The 22735-nt window shown below is 39.5% G+C and overlaps 1 protein-coding gene across 1 annotated transcript in view; it reads right to left on the minus strand.

Annotated features, from left to right (window-relative positions):
- Positions 1–13457, minus strand: part of GALNT5 (polypeptide N-acetylgalactosaminyltransferase 5) — a 41895-nt gene extending 28438 nt beyond the window's left edge. Inside the window, exon 1 of the mRNA XM_020910475.2 lies at positions 11529–13457. Within this exon, the coding sequence (XP_020766134.2) occupies positions 11529–12982 (1454 nt within the window). The 5' untranslated portion in view covers positions 12983–13457. The remainder of the gene's footprint in view (positions 1–11528) is intronic.
- Positions 13458–22735: the final 9278 nt, after the last annotated feature.

The following is a 22735-nucleotide window of genomic DNA, read 5'->3' on the forward strand; positions in this document are numbered from 1 at the left end:
CAGGTGGGTTGTAATTGGTCTTGGGTTTCCTCCATACCCTGAAGTGCATCAAGCCTCACTGCTGGCAGTTTTCCATCTCCTGCCTGGGTAACTCTTCACATGATGGTACCCAGTGGACACGCACAAAGAGTATTTGTCATTTTTCTAACTCACATACTCTCTGTAATGTAATAATTAAATTATGATGATCATAAATAAATATTATTAGCCTTCTGCATTATTTCATTTTAAACCTCAAACCAACAGCATCTCTTCTTCCCTCTTTATAGAAGAATAATTGAAATCATGGGGAGACTATGCCATGATTATACTGCCAGTAAATGGTGGAGTTGGGACTCGAGGTCTGGTCCAGTTTGGCTCCAGTAATAGCTATTCAGGAAGTCATAAATCCACAAGAATAAATAGATGTGGCATTTTGTGGAAGCAGGCATTTCTGCGAGACAACATAATGGCACTGTGCTTAGTCCACAAATAAAAAAATATATGAGTAAAAACCATAGAAGAAAACACATTTGCATGGCACTTTACAGTTGGTAAAATACTGTTATGTATGTAAATTCAATCTCTTTAACAACTACTTGAAATGCATACTATTATATTGTTCTTCAAACAGAGCAGACTGAAGCTTGAGAAGTTAAATGACCTATCCAGCACCATTCATTAGGGAGGCTGTGTATGGAAATGTGAACAGATGGTTTAATCCAGATCTGGGGACCATCAGAGAAAATGAGGTAGAAACAAAAGCGGTAGAAGATTTTGAAGGTAGTAGTGTAGTATGGTTAAAGAGTCCACCTTCAGCTCTAAGTTGGGCAAGAGGAAGTAAAGTGAAAAGGAGTTGATTAGCCTAAGTGAAAGAAGAGTATAGAAAACATCAGTGACCTCCTGTGACTCCCTCATCTCTAATTTTATAGTATAAATGAATGGGAAATACACATTTCACACCTAAATGTTCTTTACGACATTTGTCCCTGAAAAAAATAAATCAGTTCTAAAAAGGAAGGGTCAGCTGCATAAATTCTGCCTGAGCTATGTGAATCAACAAGCCTTAGTTGTGAAATCCCAAAGTTGCTATATCATTAAAATGTTGTTGACTTTAGAAACATCTAGTTACAAATGAAAATACATTGGGGAGAATTAAGCAAACAGGCTAAAGTCGATGGATCTTTTCACAGTATAATTCAGTAGAGTTTTGGTCTCTTCTAGAAGAAAGTTCTAGGAGGTAATGTGAGCCACTCTGAAATTAGAGGTCGACAGAACCCTCAGAAATTTGAGAGGTTTGGGAAAGGCAGCAGTCTTCACCAAATATATGCCCCTCCTCAATTCTCAACCTTAGGTGATGCTTTAATTTCCCCATCAGGACTCAATACATCATGAAGAATTTCACTAGATGAATATGTAGATTTCTATCCCAGGAGATGGCACCTCTGCCAGTAATGAACAAGTATATATTTTAGATGCATTTGGGGAATTACATTGAGGGTGATCCTGTGGAAGATTATGTTTACAGGTCATACAGTGCCTGGAAAAGAGAGTGACTTTAAAGATGGGGAAGAGGGACACAAAAAGAGATGTGGGGGCTTCAAATACAAAGCTTTGTCGTGTGTCTTGGTTCAGGTGGCTGAGATGCTTGGCCACTCTGCATATAAAGCTACCTGGTTTTCTGCATCACTAAACAGGTTAAACATGTTTCCAGGTGTCTAGAAAATCCAGCATACTTTGTTTTGTTGAAAGGTACAGTGTGTTAAACTGGAAAGTCTTTTGGTCTTATTAACTCTTACATCATTCTTACACACTGACTATCATCGACTTCCCATAGGTGGTGAAACTATTTAAATGTTATCCTACACTGACCCAACTGAAGCAAATTTCTTTTCCTCCAATTTGCCCATTGGAAACCTTTCTGCTATATTGGAAGGAGGAGTTGCAGCTCAGGTAAAATCTAAGTTAATGTGAGATACTTCTGAGTTTAAAATCTTTTTTGGGGTTAAGAAATCATATATGTATCGTATATGGCCATGCATGGCACAAGTGAGGTATTTAGAGTCTGCAGACCTTGTGCTATACCTACAGCTTAACCCAAAGATTACTATAGTCAATCCAAGTACTAAAAACAAATGGAGACTAATGTGGGGACTCCCCTGTCCTGCCCACTGTGGATACACTACTGTGGTGAGACAGACACATCCTGAACTTGACAAGGATGACAAGGAACTCAGGATTTAGACCTTTCTGATACTTACTGACCACATGACTATGGGCAAGTCAGAACTTTTCAGAACCTCAGTTTCCTCATTTTCAGGATGAAATTACAGTGCCTTCATCACAGACTGTCTGTAAAAATTTGATGAGAAAATGGAGATAAAAGTACTTTGTAAACTCCATGGTAAAAAGAAAAAACCTAAAACAGGCAAGGTCATATGATTATTCACAAAACACATGCACACATTTTGACTGAGCACACTGCCCTTTGCCCAGGCAGTCCTTTAATCCAAAACCATTGAGGACTCATCATTTACCAAGAGACTCAGAAAGTGATGTGTTTTGCCTTTTTGCCTCGCGTGTGCTGAAGGCTCAGCCACTAACCTGCTTTGAATGTATCCTATCGAATAAAGAAGGTTTTAAATCAGATTGAGAGGACGATAATATTCCCTCATGTCTATGAATTTTTCATTTTTATTCCAAAACAGTCAAAATGGACTATGTGGGTCAAGTCTCAGGGTTCGCAGGTTTGAACAGAAGGTTGAAGAGAATATTCTCTCAGCTTCTATTTGCAATTCAACTACTGCCTCAGTGTGAGTGTTCTGGGGCCTTCCCTCCCCAACCTCTGGTATCTTCGGGAGGATCAGAAAGAGAATAGAGCATCTAGCTGAGGAGCTCAGTCCAGAATTATATTCTTTTCTGTAAGACCTTAGAATTATTTGGGTTTCTTCTATTCTTCTCACTGATAAGGGGGTATAGTTGTTCTACAAAACTTTTACTTTTATGCTTTGTTCTTTCAAGGGTAGACTGTGCTGTGCTTAGTCACTTAGTTGTATCCGACTCTTTGTGACCCCATGATCTGTAGCCCACCAGGCTCCTCTGTCTGTGGGTTTCTGCAGGAAAGAATACTGGAGTGGGTTGCCATGCCCTCTTCCAGGGGATCGTCACAACCCAGGGATAGAAGCCAGGTCTCCCACATTGCAGGCAGTTTCTTTACCATCTGAACCACCAGGGAAGTCCAGCCTTGACATTTAATCAGAATCGCCTGTGACTACTAAGTGAGAAGATTTTAGTCACACTCCAAAGGCTGAATCTGTAGTCCTGAGGCAGCCGTCTACCTGTCAAAGCTGCTGGACTCAGGCTTAGAAATAGAAGCCCCCAGCCACAGCATTCACCACTTTGACAACAGTCTGTTGAGCAGGCAGCTGTCAGAGTGGGGATAGATGGGAGAGGGGAGAGCAGGAGGTGGCGTGATGTGACCGAAATAGTTCTAGGTTGAGGTTAGGGCAACTTGAGGGTAGTTCTGTCTCTCCTGGAGGGTCCTGGGACCTCGGGCAAGTCACTTCCCTCCTCAGCCTTCTCTGTAATGTAAGGAGTGGGATTAGAAATCTTTTGAGGGAAGTTTTATCTAATGTTAATATTCTGTGATGTTCTGTGCAATTTTAGCCTCATTTTCACCCATTAGTGCTTCCGTCTGGGTCAGAAGACATCTGAGAAAAGGTAAATTAAATTGTTGTTTTGGATTTTAGGTCTTTGGGTATTTTCCCATTGGCCCTTGAAGCACTTTAACAAGGTCCTACTTGATCTGGACTCATGCTTATTTCTGTGGTCTCATTTCCACCCTCTCTGCTCTCCCCAGTCTCAGGTCAGATTTTTCTGTTTCTCAATGGATCACTCTTTTTTACCCTTCTCCCCATGTCTTTATCTCCCTTCGGTTTGCCGCTCAAACACTTGTGCCCACTTTCAGGCCAGGCTCAGCTTTTCTCGTCCTTGCCGGAGTAGTTCACTCTACCTCTGAGGAACATTTTGTGCTATTTGCCTTGAAGACAGGATCTATACTCAGATGTGAGACTGCAGAGTAGAAAGGAGCTCAGAGATATTTGTTCACTGCTAAGCTGTGATTGTTGGGCAGTTTTAAAGAATCATTTTGCTTAATGCTGAATAGAAGATGATTTCCTACAAATTTTCTCCCTGACAAGACAACTGATGTGCAAAACTAATTCTCCTCAAATACCTTTGACTCTATTCCCCACTCCCTCCTAAGTATAAGGAAGACAGCTGTTTTAATTTCTGCTAAAGTCATATGATTATAGAGAAACAAAGGAGAGAGGAGCTGTATCCAATGGAAAGAGCATTAGAATTAGACAGAAAACTTTCTTTTGAACTGCGAATCTGTTATTAGTTTGCTGGGGCAGCAGATCTATCATTTATTCTTTCAGAGTCTCACTTTTCTGACCTGTAAATCACATACGAAAGTATGTCTTTCATAGTGTTGCTGGGAGGATTGGTTAGAATAAACGCACACATATAAAACACACAAATGCACACACACGCGCACGCACACACACACAATCACTACCTGGAACATAAATAGGCACCATTTTGGTGAGGCTCAGCAAGGGAGAGATTCCCTTATTGAGAGAGACCTGGACAACCTCAGGAGAGGTGGAGATAGGATGGTCACTCTGAGGGCAGAGCAGGTGTCGATGTGAGAGGCAGCCTGGGCTATAGGATTATTGCTGAGTGAGGAGAACGGGAAGACTAGGGGGTGGGTCCCAACCTCGCCACGCACGAGCTGTGAGTCCCTGGGCAGGTTATCTTTCCCTGTGTTTTGTTCGCTCATCTGTATCACTTTATCAATCTGGCATGGCTGTTTTAAGGATCAGATGAGATGATGCCCGTGGAAGATGAAAGGTCCCAGCTGCCCAGGTTATGACAAGCAGGGAGCAAACAGACGTGGAATAGAATGAATGGCCCCCAGCCACCTTACCTACCGCTATCTGAGACCTCAGCCTCCTCTCTAAGTCTCAGCTTCTCTTTCGGTGAACCTGGGATGGTAGCAGTACCTGTCTTGAGGAATGGTTTTAAGTAACAAATGACAAGGCAAGTAGTAAAGCCCTTTATGAATACTCTGCTTCTCTCTCTATAGCTCCTTCTCACACATATCCATACACTAATGTTTTAGAAGTGGGACCAATTTAAAAGGTATTTTAATATAGAATAATATAGATTGTTTTTTTAACAAAGAGGGAATTCTCAAAAGCTCCCTTCCTTCTGAAAGCAAACAACAAAACAGAGCTTCTAAACATTGTTATTTTCCCCAATTTTCTGAGCCTTGACTGTTCTCTTCTTAGGAATCTCTGCTCTGAATGGTTCACCCAGAACAGCCCAGAAGAAAGCTGTTTTATGGGACAAGAGTACTCACTACAATATCACTGTAAGAATTCGATAAATTATTTTATGATGGTTAAATTGGGCCTTGGATGAGGTCTGTACAAAGAAGTGTACACAGGTTCAAATTTCTGCATTTACTAATTCCTTTCTCCCATAAATATTTCTGGGTCTTTGGCTATATTTAGGAAACAAAGTCATTGATTTGCTTTACTATTTCTCAGTTTTACATTAATTAGTCATTTCTTACCTGTTTTCTTCTCTTGAAGTCAGTAGCAGAGTGTGTTTTATACCTTCTGATCATTTCTCTCTCTTCACCCCCCTAATTGTGAGGAGAGTGTGATAACTAAAAACACAAAAAACTCTATAGTCATCTTTTGGCCACATCTAACCTTTGTTTCGTTATGGTCTATCTTGCACCTTTTAAACAAATTCTGCTGTGTATTTCCAGCTTTCAGATACAACTTTTTAGTGAAATGGCACACTGCCCTCTAACACAAACAAACACACAAACGTGCATGAACATGTACACACACATACAATTCAAAAGCAACATGCAACATTGCTTTGTGTACATTTATAGAAGAAAAAGCAGGAAATGACCTATTAAAATCCATCTTCTGAGATTTTTTTTCCCCCCTGACCTTGTTTGGTTTCTTGGGGAGATCTCATAGCTTTTCCAGTCAGTTTTAGATAATGTTCTCCTATCACTGAAATCACAAAAGCTATCTCATTTCACCAACTGAAATATTAATCCAATGTAAAACTAAAGATATTGAGCTTCATTTCACTGTTAAGTTTCTTTTTCTTTCAGCCTGATACACACATTTAGAAGCCTGAAGTGTGGAAAGCTATGTGATCAGTCTATTTTCCCTCTTCGAGCTCCTCCTCCAGTAATTCATTAGTTGTGGTTTTTGACCTCACTAGGATTGGAAGAACAGGGGAGACAGAAATCAAAGATCTGGAAAGATCTAGAAAGGTTTTTCTTTTCCCTCAGTAAATTAGACTGGTTTGTGGCAAATGCATGGTGCTATCTTTTGCTTTTCATATGTGCCAAAAGAAAACTCTCTTTAGCTGTGTAGGAAGGAATCAAATTATTGGTTGACAGTCCCAGCTCTGGGCTAAGAGAATAGGCCCGTTTTAATTGCTTTATTGAGGGACTTGCCAGAATACTGTAGGAAAAGCAAAGCATTAAATTAAACAATCGACTAACATCATGACGACGCAGCAGCGCTAGAGGAGCATGCTGTAATTCTTACTGTCCTCTAAAAACCTAAATGCTGGCAGCAAACATGTCCTTGAGTCACTTTTCTCTAAATGCAGATTCAGGAAGTGCACTCTTAAAATAGGTTTCTTTTTGGAGTTTCATCTTCCCTCTAGCTGCAGGCCACAGGACAGACCTCTCTAAGGAGAATTGGCTTGCATTTCCAGTAGGCAGGACTCTGTCTTAGTAAATCCTGTGTGGGTGTATTGATTACTGCTGGCTAAACCAAGCTTCAATATGAGTAGGAACTGCAAGGATTATCTTTTTATAAAGAAAGGGTTAAATATGGAATGTGAAATGACTGTCAAAAAACTATTTTATTTGAAGAATATTTTATAGGCAAAAATTCTAGGCAAAAATGAAATTACATTTTACTTATGGGCAGAAAACTTTCTGATGAATGAAGCAAGGAGATTTTCATCTATTGAAAATCAAAACACTAAAATGCAAGACAAACAACAATAGGAATATGAATTAGTGGATAAACATGACTTAATGAATAGATCATAGTGTTAGAAGAGGACATATTTACCTTAAACAAGACACTAACATAGTCTATATATCCAAAATGAAAAATTAGGAAGTTAGTATTAAGTCATTATTACTAATTTGTAAAATGACTTCTCACAAACCTCATTTAAATTAGGTATCTATCATTCGTTTTTTTTTAAAAATAGTAGTATCAATTTTCAAAAATCATTTAAGAGAAACTTGTCTTTAAAACCATATTGCATAAACTCGAATCTTTTCAGGGCCCAGCCCTGTGCTCAGTTCTGTCGTTGTTTAGTCACTAAGTCATGTCTGACTCTTTTGGAATCCCATGAATGGAGGCCTCCAGGTTCTTTCTGTCCATGGCATTTCCCAGGCAAGAATCCTGGAGTGCATTGCCATTTCCTCCTCCAGGGGATCTTCCCTGGAGGGATTTCCCAACATAGGGATCAAACCCCCATCTCCTGCACTGACAGGTGGGTTTTTCACCATGGGTGCTCTGTGCTAATGGGATACAAAATGAAGTAAATGACAGAGTTTCTTCCTGAAGCTTTGAATGTCACTGACAAGGTGAAACAGATTCTTAAGGCTCTGGTTAGTGAAGAGCACATAGTAAGGAGTGTTTCAATGTATAACAAAAACTACTGTAATGATGTAAAGTAATTAGCCTCCAACTAATAAAAATAAATGGGAAAAAAAAAAAAAAAGAAACAACAAGAGCATGAAGGGTCATTGAAACACAGAGGTTACAGTCAAATCACGGTACAGGTGGAGGTGAGATACAGTTAGATGTCAAACAGTGTCAGGTTAACATTTGGGGAAAAATGGTGAAGACTGCAAGGTGAGGATAGTAGGAAGCTGTGGGAAGGGACCAGTAAAGAAAAACATCAGTGGGTAGTAATGAACTTGATGTGTAGAAAAAGATCATGAGACTAACTATCCTTATGCTGAAGGCCCACATTGGAGAGACTGGCATACACGATAAGTGACAGCCACAGGGCAAGGGGTAGAAATCTGGGTGGCACTAAAAAGGACAGTAAAATAATGCTGATGACAGAAAGGGGTTTGTGCTTTTGAAAAAGGCCATTACTGCATCTCAACACCTTAGAATGGTTCTTTGGGACTCAGGAGAAAAGGAGGGAAGAGCAGGTTTTAAAAAGAGTCTGATTTTAGAACAAGAGCAGGAGAAGTTGTCCTAGAAATCCTGCTTCTCTCTTCTCTATGTTACCTTCATCCTAGGGTATCGCTTAAATCATCATTCTTAAGAACTAGTAACTACTTATTATCTTTACCAGGGGGGAACTAAATTGAAACAAACATACTAACAAACCTATGGTTTTTAATCCTTGTTTTGATTCAATGTATATTCAATCGCCAGTTATGATACAAATTTGGGGGAAATGAAAGAAGTAGTAAGGGAGATAGTTCCCAGATCTCTTAAAGTTTAAAGGTTTCAGTGGGTTGTTACTGCAACTAATTTTAAGCCCAGTTCTTCTGCATTCTTATAGATTTCTTTCTTTTTCTTTCTTTTCTCTTCTCCCCCCTTCTCTTTCACATACACACACATATATATATATTCTTACTATATTCTATAGCAATTTCCCCCACGCAGACTTTTAAAAATTATTATCTCAAAAAATCTTGTAAGTGTGTACTTACAAGCATCTCATATACCTTTTGAGCAAAGCTGGAAAAAAATAAAATCAAAATAAGAGAACTTTAAATCATGCCAACCTGAAGAATCAAATGTTTTTCACTTGTATTTTCTTCCAACCTTTATCCATTTGAATACATAATTTGCACATACTTGTAGTCAGTGTTTGGATAAAAGCAAAGAAAAATAATCTATTCTCTTTCCTGTAAGAATGGCACAAAAGGGGCTCTGTATATAGGATCCCTGTTGGTTAAACTGTCACCTCCATCCTGTTGGAAGAATAGAGCATCAGATAGGCAGCTTGCTAGGGGCACCTATATTTAGCCAAGGTGGGTTGTGTGATAAGAGGGAGGGGCCCTGGCCACACGCTGTCTGACTCATGCTCTCAAGCACACGTGTCACTTTCTCCTACAGTTGGGACAGCCTCCTTCAGAAAAGAGAGCCTGACTGTGACTTTCCTGGGCAGCAACCCTTAGCTTCCACAGATCAAATTTTAGAAAATAACAAGCACTGGAAGCCATTGAGCCTCCAATAAATCACACAGACGATAACATCATTATTGCTTGCTTTGGCTCTCATACAATTGCCCTTTCTCTGGTTTGGAACTGAAGCCTGGACTTCTGTGCAGTGTCTGATTTTTTCCCCCAAGCTCCATAGCAGTCTGCCAGACCACAGAAGGGATATTAAAATAAAGCTACTTTACTACTTCAGTCCCTGGCATTTTGTATTCAAAGTTGCCATGGATAGTATATGGCCATATAGTATATGCTACATAGGGTATGTAAAGTAATATGCCATTCATAGTGGCATATATAGTATATGCTGTATACTGGCATATTTGAATATGCCATATGTAGCGTATATATATAGTAATATAGTGATAAGTGTGTGTGTGTTCAGTTGCTCAGTTGTGTCTGACTCCTTGGGGCCCCATGGACTGTAGCCCTTCAAGCTCCTCTGTCCATGAGATTTCCCAGGCAGGAATCCTGGAGTTGGTATACATTTCCTGCTACAGGGGACTTCCTGACCTAGGGATCAAACCCGCCTTTTCTGTGTCTCCTGCATTGGCAGGCAGATTCTTTACCACTGTGCTGCATGGGAAGCCCCAATATAGTGATATAGTATATCATAAATATATGTGATATATTTGAAATGTGATATATGGGATTTCAGATCAGAGCTGGTCCAACATAATTTGGGGGACTTTCTGTTGTAGTAATTAGCAAGAGATGGGCAATCAATAGCATAACATAATTTTGAGCATGGGTTTTAATCATTTCTCTACAATTACTAGTTCTATGAATACAGACAATACAGTCTACCAGGGCCTCAGTTTCTTCATTTTTATTTTGGGATTTTAGGTATATTTGTGTTCTCCTCAAGGTTGTGAGTTTCACCAGGGAGAGGAACATGAATGGCAGAGTGATTGTTCTAAACAGGTGATTAATGCATGGCCGATAGACATCTGCCAATGGCTAAGAGCTGCAAATGATTAACATCACAATGAAGAGGCCCTTCTTACCAGTATGAATACAGGCACATCTCTATCTGCCTTCTTCCTAGTAATACTGATACCCAGATCACAAAGAAGTGTTGTTTACTTTTACAGAGGCCAAACAAGGGCATTATTTACATACCACATGTTGTAAGTCTGAATTGACACTCCCTAATTTCAACTTCTTGGCGAACATTGTTTGGCTCAGGAATCGAATATCAAGGCATATATGGAACTGTATTAACAATTAATGGGTACTGAACATGTGGCTACAACATATGGCTCATAACTTCACTTATGAGTGGACTATAAAGAGCCAGGAACCAACTATGTTTGAATCAGATCAGGTTCTGTGATCTACCTTTTAGTTACAGGAATTTAATTCTTTAAAACCTGGTTCACGAAGACTCATTGGGCAGCAGTAGAGCTTGGTTACCTTGGGAAAGTGACATAGTTTCTGAGTGTCCTCACTTGTTCATTTGACCCCATAATATCTGCCACCTCCTTTGCAGGGCTCTTATGAAGTTCATGTGATTTTTATGCAGTTGCTTCATAAATGGTGAAACTCTAGAAATATAAAATATATTCTTGTGTGTCCTGCAGGTGTTTGCTACTTATTAGCTGATTGACTTTTTCCAACATTATTATTCCTGCATTGCTGAGCTCCTGAGCTATCTACCATCCTCATCTCTAAAGGCTATTAAATTCTAGGGAGTAGCGTCACGTCTTCACTTGCTATTATGATAATCATTACTCACAATTAGGCAGAATTCTGCTGCTCAAAATATGATTCCAGAGAGGCCTAGAAGGCTCCTTCTCCATGCTCCTTTTCCAAATAGACTTCTGACAAACTTGCTAGTAATAAAAAGTTCCAAAATTGAGAATTCACTTCATTGCCACTGTTTTAATGAAATTACATTTTAAGCTCTACCATTCATATACACCTTATTAGGAATTGAGCTCCTCTTATCATTTTAGTGGGTTTTCGATATGGAAAAGGGAATAGAACCATGAGCTAACAGGGATGAGGGCCAAAGTCTCAGAGAAGTAAAGGAGTAAAGAGAGTTCATTGGGTCTACAGATGGCAGAACTTTTCTCTGGGAGGATGGTAGACTATCTGAACTCTGCCTAGTGATTACTGTTTCTCTAATTCTCTAGGCAACCAAAAATCACACAGAATTATCTAGAAATAAATCTTTTCTATATAAGACCCAAAATACCTGGGGCTGAGGAAGGAGAAGAGAAATGGGTCTTACCCAGCAGGTCTTGTGTCTTCAATGGCTCTGTCCACTGGGATCAAATCACTGAGGTAGACATTGAAATTTCCTTCTTTCCATCTTCTTTCCACCTCCTTCTCCTTTCCGTGGGGAACAACTACTGGACGTCCAAACTGACCTGGAGCTTTGGGATCCCTTGGAGCAAGTGTCACATCAATTCTTAACACACGGTGCATTCTGCCATCTTCAGATGAAAGGGCTCTTGTCTGACTTTGGTTGAGTCGTGCAGGCTGGGTCTTGGCAGTTAAGTTGATCCTTACTAACTCCCGTCCCCCAGTTAAGGCTTGATTGGTTTGATACACTACTGCTCTCTGAAGAGCAAGTGAAGAGAAAGATGCCTCATTGCTCTTCCTGCCAGTGAGTTTCTCTTGGCTTTTGCCCAACATTATAGGAGATATAGTTTTGGTGTTGGAACTGGGGACCTCTTGGGTGTCTGTCTCTAGCTCCTCCTCTTTGGTTATAATTACAACATGGCTTTCAGATAAATTGAGTTTCTTCCCATCAGCCACCTTGGCTCCGTCATCCTTCAGCAAGCCTCCCCACTGTATCACATTAATAGATTGCTTCTTTAAGTGATCTGAATTGGCAATGAACTTGGAAAAGGTAAGGTTCTTATTGGCTTTGTGATTATTTGCATTCAGTTCTTTGCTCTGAGTCTCAGTTTCATTTAAGGCAATGGTTTCCCTGGGTCTTGGCACTGGCGGGCTGGCAGGGTAGGTCCTTTCATTTCCTCCTGCGTGGTACTGCTGCTTTGATCTGTCATTACCAAGACCGATGGTCACATCTGGGTACCTCTCAGCTGCTTGCTTTGATGTGTCACTGTTGAGACCATGACTCTTTGGGCCCTGCTTGTTTAGGGCGACAGGTCCTGTGTGCACAGATATTTTGGCCAGTGGAGTTCCCCTAGCTACAATGAATGGAGTTTTCTCAAGCCCCTGAGCTGTCGTTTGCTTTGGTGTCATGGGGCGAGAGGAGACGGCAGGTCGGATGTCTCGCCCCTCTGTCTTCCACTTGGTAAACGTCACTGGGTGAGTCTGCCTAGATGCAGGATGCCACAAAGGCGCCACCTTGCCTCTTCCCGGGGCGCCCTGTACTTTTCTTTCCTTCTGGGCTTGGTCCAAATCATCCTCGACCTTGAGCTCACTCGCCTCAGTCTTCCTCAAGTTCTCTTTGCCCCACACGCCCTTCCCGTGTCCCTTCGGTGGGGCCTTCATCGCTCTCCTGCTGCTGGCCAGGCCCTTCACCTGGTCTGACTGAGCTCTGAACCCTGCCCGCTCCCTCCGAACCACGTCTTCCTTCAGGATCTGAGTGTTGATCTCAGTGAATGAGAGGCGGAGAGCTGCCATGTCAAAGAGCAGCCAGATGACAGAAGCTGCAAATATAAATGCCAGGACTCGCCCACTTCCTCGGAAAAACTTTCGGATCTTGTTCATGGTACAAAGGCTTCCCTTGCAGCCTGCCCTCCCTCTGCGCCTGCTTACCTTGAGTGGAGAGGGAGCTGAAGCAGCAGCTACGGCAGCCAAGTTGCCAGAAAGCGCCCCCCTCCCGTGAACACCGCAGGAAGCAGCCGTCCAAGGGGAGAGCTCAGCTCCTACCGCTTGTCAGTCTCTGCCTGCGTGGCGTTCCACAGCGGAGCATCCGTGCCTGCTCAGCTGGCCCCGGAGAAGCCCTGCTCGATACTGCCCTTTGGCCACTCTGGGGGCAGTCGATTCCAGCCACCAGACAGTGCAACGGGTCACTCATCTCATCTCCACGAGCCCATGTCCACCTTTCTACAAGCCCCAGGAAAGGTGGGGGCCCAGCTGGGGCTGCGGCTTCTCTCCTCCCAGTTCTCCGTCTGCATACTGTAACTCAACACCACTTCTCATAAGGAAAACATTTCAAGCCATTACCCAGAAAACTTCATTCAGCTCTCACCTTCCGCGTTATGTGAGAGTGTGTTTGTTTTCAGAGCAATTAAAGAAAGCTATCTAACTTGGAGGGCATGTGTTCCTGGTTTGTAACCCCACCTACCACAGTCCTGTTTATTAACCCTGTTGTGCCCATGTCTCCAAGTAATTTGCCCCAGCTATTATTGGCCTCCATGTTTCAGCTTTGAGAGGTAACAGCTTAGAGAAGGGTCCGCGCAATCCTCCATACCAGAGATGGCTGTATGATTATTCACAATGCCTCTTTGAGGCAGGGTAATCAAAATGTTTCCTTGCAAGTCAGCTTTTTGTTTTAAACGATTTCATTTTTTAAATTTTTATTAAACGATTTCATATTTTATTGCTAGATTCAGTAAGCATAAACTTAATTTGTCACATTGCTGTAAAAGTTTCTAAACTCTTACTTGGTTTGGGTACTTATCTTGTCACAGATGCAACATTAATCAGAAATTTGGATCAGCCCCTTGAGTGGTGCTGGTGGACTGGTAGGTAGAACCCTGGTTCCTACAGCTTTGTAATGGAATCTCATGGAAGAAACCTTCCCAAATTCTGATCAATTGATGGGGGGAAGGAGTAAAGATGACCACTGGTCTGCATTATGTTTTGAGAAGCTTCCCACATCTTTCTAATGTGCAGCCAAAGTTGAGAAACACTGTGCTGTGCTGTGATTAGTCACTCAGTCATGTCCAACCCTTTGCGATTCCATGGACGGTAGCCTGACCGGTTCCCCTGTGTATGGGGATTCTCCAGACAAAAATACTGGAGCTGGTTGCCATGCCCTAGAATAAAATGCCTCACTGTAGTTTTTTGGGTTTTTGAACTCTCCCCACAATTTTTGTGAAATTTTCTCCCAGACAGAGTAAAACCTAATAAAAGCTATATATTCCCAGAACCAGTCAATCAGAATCTGCCTTTTTATAAGTTTAACTTACATTTTATATTAGAGTATAGGTGATTTATATTGGAGTATAGGTGATTTACAATGCTGGGTTAGTTTCAGGCATACAGCAAAGTGATTCAGTTCTACATATACATATGTCTGTTCTTTTTCAAGAGTGCATTTTAACCTCACCTGCAATAAATACTGTCCCTAAAATTTGAGAGGCACTGCCCAGGAGCACTGTTCTCTAAGGGCCTCTGGGTGATCTACAGATAGTGATGCCACATATTACTGCAGTGTTAGGGGCAGTATGGCGTCCTTGCTTTGAGATATACTTAGGCTCCCATAGACTTGGGATTATAGAAAGGAAAGATTTTGAAATTTTTTATACTTACACATTGTCTTTCATAGACAAAATTAGTTGGTATTTTACCCCATGGGAAGGAACCCAGATAAATGCACACATGGTAATGTGTTTCTTGAATCTCCGATTTTTCTCTTCACTCAGTGCCTACCCTCCAGTTTGGAGTGCATCCATGGCAGTGTTGATGGCTTAGTCATTTCCTCCATGCATCCATGCCTCCATTTACCCATCCTTCCAACATTTTGTTGAGTCTGTCCCATCACTCAGGCCCTGTTTTGGCTGTTGAAAGATATTGAGGAAGAACGACCTAGTTCTTATCTTTGAGCTCTCACAGTCTAGTGGGGGACATAGACAGATAGGTAATAAGTACCATGAAACACAGAATAAGTAGCATGAGAGAACTATATCTTGGATTCTTTGGGGATGATTTTTGGTAAAGTTATCCTTAGACTTGAAGGATAAATACAAACATAATTATCTCTGTTCATACTGTGTTCCAGAAAAAGAAATATTAACTGGATGGTGAAAAACAGATAAATTAGCAAAAACATAGAAGTGAAGAGAGAGTACTTATGGTCATAGTACTTATGGGAAGCATGCATTTCTAAGAACCAGCATGACTGGGCTTGCCTGGTGGTTTAGTGGTAAAGAATCTGCCTGTAATGCAGGAGACGTGGGTTTGATCCCTAGGTAGGGAAGATCCCCTGAAGAAGGGAATGGCAACCCGCTCTAGTGTTCCTGTCAGGATAATCCCATGGACAGAGAAGCCTGGCGGGCTACAGTCCATGGGGTCGCAAAGAGTTGGACATGTCTTAGTGACTAAACAACAACAACAACATGATTGGAAAATCAGGATTTTGTGTATGTGTGTAGCCCATATGCCCCAAACTCTTTGCTAAGCTCTTTCCATTGAGTATCTTATTCAATATTCACAACAATCCAATGGGAAAGATATGATTCTAGTCATCACTTTGTAGTAAAAACAAAAACTTAGAGAGGTGAAAAAGTAACGGCAGTAGTTGGATTTGGAGTGAATGGGTATATGATGCTACAGTCCCTGTGCTTAAATACTACACAGTACTGCTTCTCTAGCTGCACGACCTTGCAAGGTAGCTCATTTTATGTGTTTACCTAGCCATACAAAAGGAAATTATTTCTGTTTTGCAGATGAATGCAAAGACTAGAGAAAAAAAGTTCTTGTCATTTGAATGTACTCTCTAAATGATAGTCACTCCCATTAATACTGTTGCTGACACTTTGTTGTGATGGGAATGTGGGGTGCATGTGGGAGAAAGCATACCCGTTCTTCACAAAAACCGAATAGGGGACTGATGACTAACATGCCTTTGGCAATAGGACAAGAAGTACATCTGAGCATTTTAATTTTTTTTTCTTGCTGTTCTTATTTTCCTTTTATTATGGATTAAATCAATAAACAATTGTTCACTAACTCCCTACATGCTCAAAGCATGAAGGAGGTGACATTGTTTCTGTCCCCAGGGACCTTAAAACTACCATGAATAGAACCTTTGCAACATAACACAGCTATTTAGGATCCACTTTCCCAAATAAAGTAGGAAATTTTTTTTACAGTGTCATGGATAAGTGGCTTGCATTACATATTTAAAAACTATGAATATAGAATGCTTTGAAAATACTTTCCAAGATTCAAGTATTATCTAACCATATCCCCACCCCAAACGAAAGCTGGAATTGCTCAAACTCCTATTTGAAAAGTCAACACTTGTTACATCCTTACTATGTCTGACAGCTTTAAAACACGACTTTAAAAATGTCCTATGTCTTCTGTATTCATTTGATCTAAGAACAATGATTTATTCCTCTTTCTCTCTCCAGTCTGTCCATATTAATTGAAACATAAATTACTTGCAGTAGGAGAGAAAAATGTTAAGAAAATTAAAGGAAATTCTTGGCTTATCTACCCTAAGTAAAGCTCCTTATTAACTGTGGCTTAGTCTTCCTCTCCTCCTGACATAGAATTCAGGATAAGACATGAAGAGTATACAAGAGAGGAAAGAAACGTTGCCAAAATTCCTAGAAAAGAAGGAGTGGAATGATAGACCTGTCTCCAGTACTGATTTGACCATTAATATACATGAGCACCGATATGTCACGCTTGAAAGAGCTTCTCTAAAGGTTTATTCCCAGCATTTTCCACATCTTTTGTCCAGTGAGTCTGTGAGAATCTGTAAGGATGACAGAAGTTGATTATAAGCCCTCTATAGACTCAATACTAAGTATTTTCAGAAACTCAGTAAAAAATCTCTGCTGGTGGTCCCCACCACCTATACATTTCTCCTCTTTTTCTTCCCCTTTTAGCTGGACTCCCATGATGTTCACAGCAATGACAAAGTAATAATAAAAAGGAATGGAAAACAAAGAAATTAACAACTTTTACCTTTAAGAGTAGTCAAAATACAGTTTATCCAACAGATGGACTTTTATATAAATAAAAGATTCTTTTTTGGCTTAGTTGTATAATTTCCATATTACCAGAAGAGAACTAAATATATAGGTGAGTTAGGTACTCCTGGTTGTCGTCCCCAATGGTAGACTTACCTGTTCAAATTTCACAAGGATCTGCACACACTTAGTTCAAGTGGGTATCATTCTAAAACCCTAGGGCTATGAAGTGGTCCTTGGGAAGCTTTTGAAGGGGGTTCCCTAATTCTAATTTTGAGTCCATCTATGTAGTAAAAAATTAAAAATACGTAGTTTAGTTTCTTTTTCTGTAAAATGAGTATATCAGTAGAAGGATCTGTCCTCAAACTCTATTTGTTTGCTATAGGAATTATCATGTTGATAGCTATCACTTATTGAGAATTTACTGAGTGCCTGACACTGGATTCTCCTAGACCAAATTGCGAACTGTTTAGCAGGACAGTTCTACACATAGAGTAGAATCTGTGTACCTTTCTTCTGCTTCCATGGTGAATATCTCTGAATCATTTTTATTGATAATCAGTAGGAGTTCAATAAACATTTTAAAAAATTTCTCTTCTCAAATTTCCCCAGTTGGAATGCAGAATATTAGAAGTGCTGGTTTCAGTTCCCTGGATTTGTATCTAAAGTAACTCTCTCAGAATATTTGAATGTTTTTTGACTATGTAAAGTATATTCTGAATAACCAATAGCTATTGACTTGTATAATATTTACTCAATTGCTTAGCCTTAATTATAAAAGATATAAAAGGAAATATATTTAAATGTGTATTCTTTACAGAATAATGAGAATCTACAGATGCATCACTGAATTTGAATTTAGATTTAAATCCAGAGATTCCAGTTAAAGACATGGGATGAAGAAATTATTCACTTGGGAAATTTGAATGGGAAACCTAAGTAAATATTAAATATCATTTTGCTTTTTCATTTTAATATGATCATTTTTTTCCTGCAGAATTCTTTTTTTTTGGTAAAAAGAGAAATTGTATTCAAAAATAACATGGTCTTGTGAACAAAATTTATGAAAAAAAGAAAGATGAAAATAATAATTTAAAACCTGAAGTTTTATAAAATCCACGGGTAGCATAAATATAAAAATGATAATTTTATTACAATTTAACTGATTCTTCCAGTAAAGATGGATGAATACAACTGGCAGCCACAGAAGCACTGGTGTATGTATCCTTTTTTATAAGATTTGGAAGCTGGTTAACAAACAGCCTCACCGTCTAAAGCCCACAGAATGAAGACTACTGTGATCTTCCCTCCAACATATGTCCTTGAAAAATTTTCCCATGTTAGTGATGGTAAATCATAATCCATTTAGCCCAAGTTTGAAGAAAACAAGCCCTCTACCATCGAAAGATAATACACTGTGCTTAGACCTCAGATTTCATTAATATTTGAAGAGTGGAGTCTAGCCAACCTTTGTGCTTTATAGGTCCGTCACCAACTTTATATTTTATTTTGATTAAGAAACATTTAATAAATTAAGAATAAGACATCTATTGAGTATCCACCTTAGGTAAAGAACTGTACTAGTTATCAGAAGGGGGAAAAATTGCTCTAAGAAACAGGTTGTGAATGAACCCAAGATTTTAACTCAAATACTAAGTTAACAGAGCCATTGGTATTGGTTAACTATAAATTTGGAGGAAAAAGGAAAATAGCTCAGGATGACTCTGATAAAGGCTGTACTAATGCAGACAGAAAAAGTATGGAGAACAATGATAGTTTGAAAAAAAAGAAGTTCAGATAGTAACACGCTGGGATTGAAATACATGTGGAATATATAACCACGTATATAGTGAGAAAGTATTTATTGAGTACCAACCATGCACTAGGCTCTAGGAAAACTAAGAAGCTGAAACTCACAGTTTAATGCAGTTATTTTAAATTTTTTTCACATCAAAAAATCTCATGGTCAAGGATATAGATTCTCATCTACTCTCAACAATTGTGAGGTTGGATAGAGGGCACAGGAATCTAAATGCTTAACTAGAGTATCTTTTCAATTTTTTTCACATCAAAAAATCTCATGGTCAAGGATATAGATTCTCATCTACTCTCAACAATTGTGAGGTTGGATAGAGGGCACAGGAATCTAAATGCTTAACTAGAGTATCAAATGAGTTTGATATGAATGGATCAAAACCTACACTTGGTTCAGTGGCAGAGGCAAAATATTTATATTAAAATGGGAAAGGTGAAACAAGCAACTATTAATCATTTATCAGGGTGGTTAGGAAGGCTTTCTGGTGATAATGATTGACTGTGAATTCACCTTACAGATAGGGAAGGGGAAACTTAGGAAGAATATTCCAGCAGAGGGAAAAGCAGCCTCACAGCACTGAGGGAGAAATATTTGAGAATGACATGGATGAACAACTGTTTGAAATAACTGCATTCTATAGTGGATTGCCAAGCAACGAGGCACAGATTGTTGGCTGCACCTGGGTTGTGATATGCTCTTAGGTCAAGTTGGGGTTTAGAAATTTTCTCTTTCAGGGAATAGAAGCATTTGGAGCTTTTTTAAAGTTGGAGTGTGACACACTCATGTTTTTTAATAGAAAACTAGTGGCTATATGGAGAATTGGTAGTAGGTAAGCTGTGGGCTGAAAACCCAGTTAGAATGAATGCTCCCTATTCACTTTCACTGCCCTTCTTGCCATCAGTCTAATCAGACATGGAATAAAATCTAAACTTTAATTGTAGGTGTTTTGACTGTTTAAAAGATATTTTTCTAGATACGCAGGATCATTTCCTATTAAAAGAATGGGCCTTATTAAATACACGAACAATTAGAATACAGATAAAGCACACAATAAATGCCTCTGCATATGTGTGTAATCTCAGTCACTTGGTTGCTCAGTTGTATCCAATTCTTTGTGACCCCATGGACTGTAGCCCACTAGGCCACTCTGTCCATGGAATTTTCCAGGCAAGAATACTGGAGTGGGTTGCCATTTCCTACTCTAGGGGATCTTCCTGATCCAGGGATCAAATCTGTGTCATCTGTGTCTCCTGCATGTACGGGTGGATTCTTTACCACTGAGCCGACTGAATGCCTCTACCCTATCTTTAAAAGCCTAGGGTATGTTTAACTTTTAAGAAACTGCCAAAGTATTTTCCAAAAAAATTGTATCAGCAGTTTTATATTTCCATCAATACTGTATGAAAGGTCCAGTTGCTCCAAATTCAACATTTGGCTTTTTAATGTTTGTCTTTCTTTTAGGTATGCGGTTGCATCAATTTGTGGTTTTAAATTTATGTTTTCCTAGCCACTAAATAACAATAACAATAACTAATGATATCGAGCAAATCTTCATGTGCTTGTTGGTCATCTGCATAAACTATTTGATAAAGGACCTATTCATACCTTTTGCCCATTTCTAATGAATTAATTTTGCTATCTATTAGGGACACAAAGGCACTTTTAAAGATGATAGATTATTGCAATCCTGGTGATAGTTTCCTGTGTAACACAACATCAAAATTTTTCAAATCGTATACCTTAAAACATGCACTTCACTGTATGTCTATTATACCTCTATAAAGCATTAAGAAATGAAGAATAAAAATAATTCTTATCAAGAAGACAGGTTAAGCATTTTAGTTTCATAACACTTCAGATAGGACAAAAATGGGAGAAGCCATTAGCATAGCCTGAAGTTTTACAAGAAATCGGGTCCTAGTTCTCTGTCCTAAGAAGGATCTGCAGTCCTGCTAGAGGGTCTCATCTGGGCCACGCAGAATCTATGACTTGTACCCCGTGTTGCTTCGGACTATCTGGGAAAGCAGGCTTTTGTGTAATTGTGGTTATTTCTTAAGCATTAATGTACATTTTCTTGTTTAATGTCCGACACTCACTAGATTTTAGGTTCCATGAAAGCAAAGACTGAATTTCTTTTACTTACCACTCTATCTTTAGAGTCTACTACTCAATCAATACTACTTTTCACAGTGTTCTGGGCACAAAGAATACAAAAGTGACTAAACCAGAGAAGTTCCATCATCTTGCAGTTCACACACAACAAAGTAAACAGACATAAATATGTAATTTTAGGTACTCATGCATGCTAGAAAGAAAATGAAAGGAAATAAGGAAAGAAAAATGAGAATATAAATCAGGGAAACCTCTTTTAAGAGGTAACATCTGAGCAGTAACCTGAATAAAGTAAGAGAGTGAGTGAGCCATGAGAAAATCAGGGGGAAGAGATTCCAGATGGTAAAAACAAAAATCAAGATCTGAAACTGGAAGCACGCCTGGCATTTTGGAGACTGATAAGAATGTGAGTGTAGCTAGAGTAGAATGAGTGAGGAGGGTGGAAGGAGATGAAGAAGTAGGCAGGGTCCAGATTTCCTAGCTAATTTATTGTGTGTATGATTCAATTGGTTGAAAGAGTGGACTAACATTTATAGCACTATTTATATTACCTCATGTAGTCTATACTTAAAATCAACTTTATGATTTAGGTGCTGATATCTCCACTTTATAGGTAAGAAAACTGAGACACAGTGAGATTAAGGAACCTGTCAAAGGTCACACAGCCAGCCAAGTAGTAGTGGATTCAGGATGTGAACTCAGGATGTGGTCTGGATCCTCTACGTCAGTGTTTCTCAATCCCTTTCTCATTATCAGAGCCCACTCCTTGGGAGAAAAAGTAATTTAAAACTCTCCCCAAAGAGAATTTAAATAAGGAAATACTACTTTGTATTTCTAACCTAACCCTAACCCTAAGCTTTGGAGGGGCAGAACCCATTGCAATATTGTAGAACGTTTTTATCCCCCAAGAACTAATTTTTGGCCTCTTGAAGGTGATAACAGCTCATTGAGAAAACTGCATACACTGCCCTGTAATATCTCTTCTAAACACATAATTTTTGTAACAAATTTTTTTTATAAAGAAGAGAATACTTTTTAATAAATAAATTATATCTTTTATAAATGCATTTATAGTATAAATTTTTAATAAGTAGGGAAATAAAAGGGGTTTAATCAGTAGCTTGATGAGCTGCTTTTTATTTTTCAGATGAGCTAGACTTGAATGTTTTTGAAGACTAAGGCATAGGAGTGGGAAGGTTGAAGACAGAGTAGGTAAAGCCTTATCATATTAAAGTGAGGTCCCAGAGGAGACAGGAAATAGGGTTAAGAACACAGGTGGATTATTTAATTCATTTTAGAAATGACTAGGGGCATGTTTCATTTTGAAATTGTACCTGTTCCAGGGCAGATAAAAATGAGAGGAATTGAAGGAAATAAAATTCAGGGAATTCATACACGATGGGCTTCCAGTGATTTTACATAAGCACGGGACAGAGAGTAGAGTTGGGAGTCGGTGGGCAGGGGACAAGGCAGTTGGTGAAAGCTGGAATCAGTTGTTATGAAGAGAGAGAAGTGAGCTAAGTCACCACAGGAGCAAAGACAGTCAGAGAGCTTTGAGCATCCCACTGACTTTTAAACCAATGCCTCTAATCCAGGGGAAAACACACTGAGTGGGATGTAGACAGTCCCACAGTGTCCATGTACGGAGTGACAAAGGGTGAT

This window comes from Odocoileus virginianus, chromosome 13 (genome assembly GCF_023699985.2).
Source record: "Odocoileus virginianus isolate 20LAN1187 ecotype Illinois chromosome 13, Ovbor_1.2, whole genome shotgun sequence".
NCBI lineage: Eukaryota > Metazoa > Chordata > Mammalia > Artiodactyla > Cervidae > Odocoileus > Odocoileus virginianus.